Genomic DNA, 10,630 nt, shown 5'->3' with positions numbered 1-10,630 from the left:
GTACATGCATGCCGTGCGCAGTAAAACATGATTGCAGGATTGTAACACGCTGATATGGGGATTTCGGGAAGCCGACAAACTGTGTATGGTTATCTGATATTTTATGGCTTTGGGGTCTACATGCTGAGACTATAAAACACACACACACACACACGCTAAGCAGTAAAAGAGTGGTGAGCTTGCTATGACACCAATACATGACCACAATACATCCCGTGCATTATAAGGTTGTGTCTCACTTGAACTCAGAGGCACTTTGCCTTGAACTGTGGAGAGAGCAAAGGTAAGACTGCAGCTGCAGACTAGCAAGCTGTTCAACTCGAGAACTCATTCTCTCTTATTACATTTCTATACATAAATTAACATGTCATTTGTTGACCATGCTTTTTTTCAATATAATTTAGAACGACAGATTGATTTTAATAACTACCGTGAAGGGAATACATTTAAAGAAAGCATTCAAATCTTGCATTTCTTGCATGAGATGGACGTTTGTTTTTTCGTGTGTGCAAACATTTGCAGCTTTCAAATGCTGGAATCTATTTTTCATTAATTTGACAGATTGTGACCAAGCTTGTTACGCTGGTCACGTGTCGTTATTTGCCTCTACAGTAAATAATCGGTTGTAAAATGCAATGCAGCCTTGACGAGCATACGTCTATGGAGGGGTTTAAATTATATTTCTTATGAGTTTTCTATTATTTATTTATTCATTCCAACACTGCACTGGTCCATACGTTTTTATGCTAGTCTTAAACATAATTACAGGTGACAAACTGCCTCTTGGGAGAACATTAACTTTTACGGATATGTCTCAAAGCGACCGGTGAAGCTAAGGTATTAAGTAGAAGTTCAAAGGAAATATCAGACAATATTTTAAACTGCTTGTACCCATGGAAACGTGAGCAGAGCAGCCATAAAGTGCCCCAGACTGGTGTTACGAATGTGTCCGTGTGCGTCTGTGTGTGCGTCTTTGTACATATCAGAATGTCTGTGTGTCAGGGGGAGTAAAATGATATGGTCTTATGGGTGGAAGCTATTTTTAGGGACTTAGCTAAGAAGAGAGAGCGAGGCTAAAGGGTTTGTACTGTATGAATCTCTGTGTGTCTCCGTGTGACATTGCATGTTTTCCTGGAGCTTTTCAGTGTTTTTTTATGATGTGCAGCTGATTGCGAAACACACAGGGGGCATGCACAGGTTTGGCTCTGTGTCTCTCTCTCTCTTTGCCCTCGCCTGCTCTTCACAGCGCATTAAACAGGATGGCTATACGCATCTCATTCACCCAAATAGACACACACACACATACACTCACACACATTCCCCTTGTTTTTGTCTCCAAAGAGTACATTGGAGTGAAGTCTTATTGCTTGAGTGATTTGATGGGTGCCTCTGCAATAACTACATCTGGCTCGTCAGAGAGTTTTGTCAACTCCTCGTTTCTCTCTTTCAAAATTGTGTTAATTTCCTTCTTTGATTTCTATTTTCTCCAAAGGTTATTGCAAGGAAAATGATGTGTGTCTGTCAGATCTGTTTGTTACATGTGTGGTATTTTGTGCATGTATGTGCGTGTGTTAGGATTGGGGGATATGCAAAAAAAAAAATCTAATCGGCCACCATCAGCTAATTATGGAAGACCTGTGACCACTTGTGAAATGGTATTGGTATTGGTGTGTGTTTGTGTGTGTGTGTGTGTGTGTGTGTGTGTGTGTGTGTGTCTCCTGCCAATGGGCCTCATTAAGCAGCAGGGTTTGAGACCTTTGAGACCTTGCCTTTAGTAAACTTGGTGTCATTAATGACTGTTAATGATGTTGGCCTTTGTTATCGAGGCATGTGTGTGTGATTTTTGTTTGTTAGATGGGGAAAAAGCATTTCTCAGGTTTGGAGGTGATCCTCATGGTCATGTTCATACTGATGTCTGTGGCGGCCATCACTCTTATCGTTCTGTTTGCCATCGGAGAACCTGGGAAAAATGGTTGGTGAACACAAATATGCAGATATTGTATATGCAATTTACAATAATGCATGATGTACAGATATACATAATAAAAATAGTCTTCAATTATAGCCAGAATAGCAGATTACACAGACAAATGAATAAACACACACTAGTGCCACGTGGTTTTGCCAGTAATCTGCATGTTCTTATGTGTTATATGGAGAACTGACTAATAGAGATCAGCAGAGAGTTGGAGAGAAGTGCATGTAATGAATTATTAACTCTTTTTCAAGTACAAATGGGCCTGCTGATAAGTTTGTGCGATGTTGTCATGTAGTCCATGTTGTACAAACAGCCTTGCAGATATATGGCCCTAGTTTTTAATGAAAAAAGGGTTATTGCATTTGGGAAACAAAAAGAAGAAGCAGAATTCTTCCACAATTGGCTGGTAATTTTAGTAGTTTTATAGCTGTGTCACAATTCCGCCTACTTAGGCCGCCAACTTCGGAGGACGCGGTCTACCTGGCCCGAGAAGAAGGCGTTCTTCGTGTGCCGTGTAGCCCAGCTAAGGCAAAACCAAAATTAGACGGTCTGGTCTATCGGCGCAATGAATCCTGCGATAGGTTGGGCCAGGAAGGATCGACCTGTTTAAGCCTGTTTAAGTTTCCCTAGGATGAAATCTGTTTAGTTGGCCCGATTGAAGGAGCCTTTGAAATGGGATAGCCTAGTGGCGCCGCTGTGATTCAATTGGTTTTCAAATTAAACCTCCGAAGGATGCAGCCCCTGGATTGAGACACAGCTATTGTCTAAAAGGTTTATGAATACAAAAGCTCATAAACAGACTGAATACTAGTCATTAAAGAACAGGATTTTCACTTAAAATTTCTGCATTAGACCTGGTGTAAACTTTTTTTGTTGTTGTTGCAGAAACCACGACGGAACCATTCGTTCCTCAGTGTCCACATATTTCCCAGGCTGAAAGAGTGGACTGTTTCCCTGATGCAGGAGCCTCAAAGGTATGCACGACTATTATTATGCAATAGCCCATGAACAGAGTGGGAAGCTGGAAATTACCGTCACTAATGGTGCTGTGGATGATGATAATAACAATAATAACAGCAACCGTCCCACTGTAACAGCTGAAATGTGAACAACGTGGATGTTGCTGGGCCCCCCTGGATGACATAAATGTTCCCTGGTGTTTCTTCCCAACCAACCACGGATACACAGCAGAATCAGTGGAGCAGCCGAATCCTTTTGGTAAATCCCCTTTCTCCTCTCCTCTTTCTCTGTCTCGCTACCCTGCTTTCTCACTCATGTGCTCGCTGACCGGTGAAAACATTTGGCATTCAGTTTAGCCTATTTTCTAATTCTATCCACTTCACGTTCCCTCAGTCCGTCCGTCCTCTTCACATCATTTTTTCCCTCTTCACTCACTTTGCCTAAGGCATAGTTTTCTGTGAAATTTGACATGGATGGCATATCAGAAAACATGATTGACTTTGCGCCACCCAGACTTTTCCATTTTCTGCTTGATTTCACTGCCCTATGTGAACTTGAATTAGTGCATAAAGGCAAGAAGAGACATTGGACATTTTATATTAAGTCTGAACTACAACATTTGCAGTCACATTAACTATGAAAACGTTTTAAATTGAAATGTTATGCATGTGTTTGGGACTTGTTTTGTGTGACAACATTGGTTAAATAAAAAAAATGCTAAAAAAAACGAATTTACAGTGGTAGATTGGCTTGATATTATTCAACTAAGATTTGAACCAATACATAAAATACATGAAAGCGTTCATTCTTTTGTTACAAGTTAAACTGTCTTCAAATATTCTCCATGCATTCTGCCGAGGTGTTGCTCAAGGCTACTATGCAAATTACCAACATTTACCTTAGAGGCAGCGGAGCTGTGTAAGCGATCTGCACCCTTTGATCATACTGGTAAATGAATAACCTGGGAATGTATCTGTGTTTGAATGGATTCCCATTCCAGTTGATCTGTTCTTAAGTTTAGGACTTTTTTATTGTTGCAGTTCACTCATCATAGATATTTGTTGTGATTAACCATTTTATCCTTCTTATCGTATGACGACCAATTGTCTTTTATCACGATGCCTTAAAATGCAAGTTTAGATAGCTTCAAATTTAGCTTAGTTGGCAAAATTGATACACCTACTACTGTCCCAGGATTCCTTTGCACTGACTGTAACAAAAAAAAACATTGGGGCATAAAGAGATTAATGTGGAGTATTTTGTACAGCCTCTGCATACGTATAGTCCACTCACACTGGTGTTCTCTGATTGGACCTCTTCTCAGGAATACGTAATGTGTTTTACATAGAAAGGTAAATATTTTACAGAGTTTATCATACCACACACAGACCTGTCGGCTAATAAACCAGAGAGGTGAGTACTTGTGTTTGTACTGGGATGGTTCGGTCCCGTCGGTCGATCTGTGTAATACTTGACTCAGTTCAGCACAAAGATCCAAGATCACAGGTCTACAGAAGAGTGTTGTTCTTCCTGTGTTGTAACCTTTACCCTCATATCATCATGTGTTTGAATTGCAGTGATGAAAGCCCAGCTGAAGAGAATGGACTCTCCTTCTTTGTTTGGGGATGATATACAAGAGCTGTCATTTCACGCTGAAATGCAGTCAAACAATCGACTCAGATTTAAGGTACATGCCGACCAACTCTCTCACACAAACACATCTATGTTTTGACATCAGAGGAAATTATGGCCCATCTAGTCAAGTCAAATTAATTTTAATAGCGGTTTTTAAATCAAAGCATCTTTAACGCGACGGCAGCTGAGCAGAAGAGGACAGAAATAGCACAACAAAGTGGGGACACGATCGCAGGGACACTCTCACGCTGCCTATACGGCTGTTTCCTTTCCCTCAGATCTATGATGCCCACAAGCAGAGGTTCGAGGTCCCGCATGAGCACGTCAGCAGCCTCAGGAGTGAGCCATCCAGCCCAGTCCACCACACGTTGGAGCTCTCACAGAAACCCTTTGGCCTCACTGTGCGAAGGAAGGAGAACAATAAAGTGCTGTGAGTGCTCACTATGCAGTGTTTCCACATGTTTGTGTTAGATGCAGAGGGAGGCTGTGTGAAAAGGATGGTGTCAGACAGCAAACAATCCGAATCCGTACTGTATTTATTCAAAAATCACATTATATGCAGTGATTTATGCCTATTTAAAATAAACAGCTTTTTCTGTGGGTTATACAGAACTTTAGCGGTACATGAGGACATTCCTTCCTAGTAGATGAAACACTAAATTTAGCAGAGTGGTGAATATTATGAAGCTGATACTGCAAGCAAGGCTGACCATCCAGCATATGAACTGTATAGCTGTGCCTCGGTGTCTCATCTGTCAGCGCCCAGGCTTCTCAAGCTCACTGAAGTGAGAATTGACAGTTGTCAATACATTAACATGATTTATTTTTTTTGTATCTCGTTTGATGCAATTATGTCAGAAATCCTTTAAGGTGGTGTGTGTGTGTGTAGCAACCATATAATCGCATTCCCGTGCATTATTCCCTCGTAATGATGTGTGACACCTTCCCTGTGTTGCATGTTAGTTCACCACGGCAACAGGTAATTATGTCCATGTCAATCCACGGCACACTTGGTGAGCCCTTGATGACATTATGGAGATCAATCACTCCTCAGAGCCCACGCTGCTCCGCTGTTCAGGATAAGGATCATTTACAGCGTACCACAAATGTTCCTGCAAATTTCACTTTAATCGAGAGGACTCCTGTTTCTTCTCGAGGACGTTGGAAGCCAGAGCTCTTTACAAAGAAAAAATGAACTGAGACGTATTTATTATTCAGACAAACTCGAACCCTGCATTCTGATCCTGTGATTTCAGTTTTGTCTGTACAGCAAAGAGTTAAATATCCACATTACATTGAACTTAGTTAGAGAATCATTGCTGTGTCACATAAAAACCTTTGGCCCGTCTCACTGACTTGCATCACTCACCGGTGCATGAAGTGCGATTGTTTTCTTTTTCAAAACTGCACGACCTTCAACCAGAAGCAGTGAGATTGCCCTGAAGATTAGCTGGAGAAGATTATAGGCTGTCTAGAAATCAGAGAGGTCACTTGTTATGTGAATGGCCATTATCACTCTTAGTGGTGTATATTTTATCAAGATTAAAAAAAAAATCCTGTCAGTCGATATCGATAATCATCATAACAAATTTCTCATTCTTATTTCTTTTAAATTTAAAGACTGATTTCTGCTCCTCAGTGAAGGTTGTGATTTTAAACTCCCTTCTTCTTTAAGAGCACAGCATGACTCAATAAACACTTAATATAGAGCAAAACTTTTACAAATCTAAAGTAGATAAATTGCATTTTATTCCTCCTCACTGTGCTTCCACATTGTAGAAGTGTTAAATCAAGATATATTGGAAATTTGTTATATTGTTTTTATGAAACCTATATTGCAATATTGTTTTATTGCCCAGTCCAAAAGTAAAATCTTATCTACATTATACTGTACACACCATGACTTCAAATAAAGTTTAGTGCCATAATCTCACAAAGGCTGAATTACAAAGAACCTCACAACATCAAATTAAATGTAAACATGTAAAGTGTTAATTTATTTATAAGCAGAAAATCCCAGCATTGATCTTGTAGAAGGACGACAAATCCACTATTTATCGATACATTTGTGCTGCACATGCTTCAGCAGCTGTTTGGTTTTTATCAAGAGCAATAGTTCATTCACTCTTTTAAGGTTTGATAACCATCTTTATAATGTGTTATTCCAATAAGAAGAGTATAACCACTACAACATAAAGTACTCTGATAACAAGGTTTATATTCTTTATCAGCACAATAAATACTGCAATGGATATTTATTTATCAATTCCACCAAAGTTTTATTGATGGAGGGATCAGACATCTGCTCTTTGACCTGTAGGCCAGTCTTGTAAGCCCTGTCTGCTCGTACTTAGAAACAGACACGATAACAGTGTTAAAGGGATAGTTCCACAAAAAATGAAAATGAACTCATTATGGCTCAATCCCATATTACCCCTTCTGCCTGCCCCTTAGCCCTTCCCCTCCTTTTTTGCGCATTAGCATGTAGTGGTAGTGTGTCCGAGTTATTGTTGGGATGGAGGGGTAGGGGCAAGTGTTAGAGCTGTACAGCCCTCGAAACGGAGATTTTTCAGACCCACACTTCAAACCGAGGGCTACGAAACTTGCCCAGAATGCCTTGCGAATCATCGGCAAGATGGGAGACCCACAAATGTAGGATTTTCTCCATTAATAAGGATTTTAAAATTACGATAATGATTGTAATATCGTTTCAATGTATTATGGTCATTTTCACAATAACCTAAAAAAAGAAATGACATCGTTATTGCATGATAATCTCGTATTTTGATATATATCGCCCCCCCTCTTTGAAGGTACAGGATGCCCTTGATTTAACAAGCGTATAGCAGTGAGGCTACTGAACTTAACTGCTCCTCTAAAAACAAAGCATCCAGGCAGGGTTGCCTACAGACCCCTGCTAGCAGCCTGAAGCAGTGTGCTTTTGATTTATACATGAAATAATGCAGGGCATCCAAGCTTTTCAATTTGCATTGGATGAATGGAAAATATCATCGATTCACCTGCATTAGAAAATATGTTATTAGGATATTATAGGTTTGTCACTTTAGTAACTGCAAGCAATAGCATTGGTTTATTTAAGATCTCAACAATGTTATTACAATGGCATCCCCGGCAAAGCGACAACTACTGATGACATAACAGCCTCTTGAAGTGCTGTCCCAATTCGTAGGGGAAGATTTCAACCACTAACCCTTGTGTCTCCATTTCAAGGGGCAAGATAACCCTCGAAGGGTAGGGGTAGGGAGAATGGGTGAAAATGGGATTGGGCCATTATCTACTCACCACTATGCCGATGGAGGGATGGGTGAAGTGTTTGAGTCCACAAAACACTTTCGGAGTTTCAGGGGTAAAATGTGTTGCTGCCAAATCCAATACAATTGAAGTAACTGGCGACCCTTTCTTCAAACAGCAGGAAGCAGCCAGGCTAAGCATTTCAAATACCAGTGTATGTTTTGTTTTGAAGGCGAGAGAAATGCTACCCAGAGGGCTTATCAGTGCTTGATGGCATGGTCTGTCTCCTCTCCCTTTTTTATTTTCTTAAAATTTGAGTGTCTGTCCACCTCTCACCCCCCTCTTCACCTCTTTGCTCCATCTCATCAGTCCATCGTTTTGCTTCCTAGTGGTGGTAACCTGTTCTTTTTTAATGTATTTTATGTATTCAGGTTTGACACTACGATGGCTCCTCTGGTGTTTGCAGACCAGTACCTACAACTGTCTGCTAAGCTTCCATCCCATAATATTTACGGCCTGGGAGAGCATGTGCACCAAAAGTATCGCCATGACACAAACTGGAAAACCTGGCCCATCTTCAGTAGAGACGCTTTCCCTAATGGGGTGAGGAGTACTGTTCACTATCAATTTTCAATGTTATTGATTCATGAAGACAAGTGTGTGCATTCACATTTATGTCATAAAGACAGAGTATTTGTACCTCTACATGTGCTATAATGCAACTGCTTGTGTGTGTGTGTGTGTGTGTAAGTGGCATGTTTACATGAAGTCCCTACATGTGTTTTCTCCTTCCCAAAGGGTTTATAATTGAATGTCTTGTAAGCTGATTAGGCAGCGAAGTCACCCCCTCAGCTTCAATACATCTCCCACTTCTCCCTCGTCTGACTCACACTTCTTTCCCTTTATCCCTTCATCCCTCCATCTCTCCACCTTCCCTGCAGGGAACACATAACCTCTATGGACACTATCCTTTTTTCCTCTGTCTGGAAGATGAGAGCGGAAAGTCATTCGGGGTCTTCCTTATGAACAGCAATGCTATGGGTAAAGAAACACACACACACACACACATTCAAGTGCACATGCGGATCAATAGACATATACAATCGCATGCAATGTGCAAGCACAAAAACAATGTTGATGTCCTTGAGAGGTGCAGCTACTTAAAAGCACATTGGGGAAAGGCGGCAGTAACATGTGGGCATTAAAAAGAAGAATGCACGGAAATTTATAGTATGATACACGTAAGCACACATAGATTCACAGGCCTGCAAATCATTGGGGGAAAAAAAAAACAATTGAAAATGGTTCAAGGGTTTTCAGTTAGGTGCCTCTCTTGTAACACAAATGGATCTGCTGTTGCCTCAATCAAAACATTGTGCTGACACATCAAAGAGAATATTGCAAGGCTGCTTTACTTTATGAAGGAGATGACTGAAAGCAATGGGAATGCCTGCTGACATGTTTCTCTTGCTCATGTCTATAGTCTCCCCATACAAAAGCCCTTTTTACCTCTGATGGATTATCTTGACTGATAGGAAGGTGTGTTGATTAAAGTGGGGGTCCAGAAGTCCTCTGGAGAATGAAAAAGATGAGAAAACTTCTCAAAGTAGAGGTTTTGATGGTTAACAACTTTATGAGGGGGCATTTGAGGGTTGTTTTCTTTGTAAAGTATAGTCAGAATCAAGTTCGTAGCATCCATACCTTTGGTGTGTGGTTTTCTTTGTTCAGAGGTGACCTTGCAGCCCACTCCAGCTGTGACCTACAGGACGATTGGAGGAATCCTTGACTTTTACATTCTCTTTGGGGACACACCAGAACAAGTGGTGCAGGAGTTCCTTGAGGTGAGAAATTAGTGTTTTCATCAAAAAAGGGGAAAAAACATGTGGCGCAAGTCTGCAGTTTGTCGTCTTGGAATAGTAGATGCATCAATATGTCCAATCATGCTCTCCAGCTCATCGGCAGGCCCGTCATTCCTCCCTACTGGTCACTGGGTTTCCAGCTTTCTCGGTGGGACTACGGCAGCCTGAGTGAGGTCAAGAAAACTGTGGAGAGGAACCGCGCCGTGAGCCTCCCATATGTAAGCTCCAGTCTGCATACTTGTCTTTCTTTAGCTTAGTTTATTTTCTTGGCTGTTTGCACGAAGTATGTCTGGCAATCTGTGCCCCCATTTAAAACTGCTATCAAGACTATTGCTTTCCTTTTCCTCACACTCTTTGGAGAAAAGGTGGAACCATGTTCACATACTTTATCTGTTTTATATTACAATATTATGCTTTATATTTTATGAATTCCAGGTGTACATGCCTTGACACGTATGGTACTTTCACACTAAATATCTGAGCTCTATTTTTTTTGCCAACATTGAGTGTAAAAATTCTTGTCACATTTTGTTTTCACTGGGTTTAGCATCTCAACAAAATCATACCTCAGTTAGATGAGTATTGTTGACATTTCAACAGTACTGCTACTCTTGCCGATACTGCAGTATAATTTATCCGTTCTTTTTGTAAATATTGAAAAGAAATGTTTTTTACAGTCATGTTGGGGCTGCAGGCAAACTACAGCACAAATACTGTCAAAAAAGTCCTGCATTCATTTTTATTTTTTAAATCAATATTTTTACTTGAGGTAAATCTTTCTCTCTGACTCTCACTCACTCTCTGACTCTCACTCTCTGACTCTCACACACACACACACACACACACACACACACACACACACACACACACACACACACACACACAATAAAGAGAGCTGCTCCCTTTCCTTGAACACAGGCTCTGAAAGAGAAATCTTTTTTTTAAC

At 40.6% G+C, this 10,630-nt stretch overlaps 1 protein-coding gene across 3 annotated transcripts in view; it reads left to right on the top strand.

The window, feature by feature from the left end:
• The first annotated feature begins 208 nt into the window (after window positions 1-208).
• Window positions 209-10,630, top strand: part of si (sucrase-isomaltase (alpha-glucosidase)) — a 74,767-nt gene continuing 64,345 nt past the window's right edge. The window contains exons 1-10 of one of the 3 annotated variants that reach the window (XM_035154466.2): window positions 209-283; window positions 1,855-1,972; window positions 2,864-2,952; window positions 3,076-3,196; window positions 4,516-4,625; window positions 4,852-5,003; window positions 8,257-8,428; window positions 8,767-8,866; window positions 9,554-9,666; window positions 9,777-9,902. In XM_035154466.2, the coding sequence (XP_035010357.2) occupies window positions 1,855-1,972; window positions 2,864-2,952; window positions 3,076-3,196; window positions 4,516-4,625; window positions 4,852-5,003; window positions 8,257-8,428; window positions 8,767-8,866; window positions 9,554-9,666; window positions 9,777-9,902 (1,101 nt within the window). In that variant the 5' untranslated portion in view covers window positions 209-283. Of the gene's footprint in view, window positions 284-1,046; window positions 1,090-1,854; window positions 1,973-2,863; window positions 2,953-3,075; window positions 3,197-4,515; window positions 4,626-4,851; window positions 5,004-8,256; window positions 8,429-8,766; window positions 8,867-9,553; window positions 9,667-9,776; window positions 9,903-10,630 lie in introns of those variants that run through there. The other 2 variants (XM_035154464.2, XM_035154465.2) reach the window with 2 other exon arrangements.

This window comes from Hippoglossus stenolepis, chromosome 4, assembly GCF_022539355.2.
Source record: "Hippoglossus stenolepis isolate QCI-W04-F060 chromosome 4, HSTE1.2, whole genome shotgun sequence".
Classification (NCBI taxonomy): domain Eukaryota; kingdom Metazoa; phylum Chordata; class Actinopteri; order Pleuronectiformes; family Pleuronectidae; genus Hippoglossus; species Hippoglossus stenolepis.
Note: the sequence above shows the minus strand (reverse complement) of the source record. Positions and strands in the feature narration are given on the sequence as shown.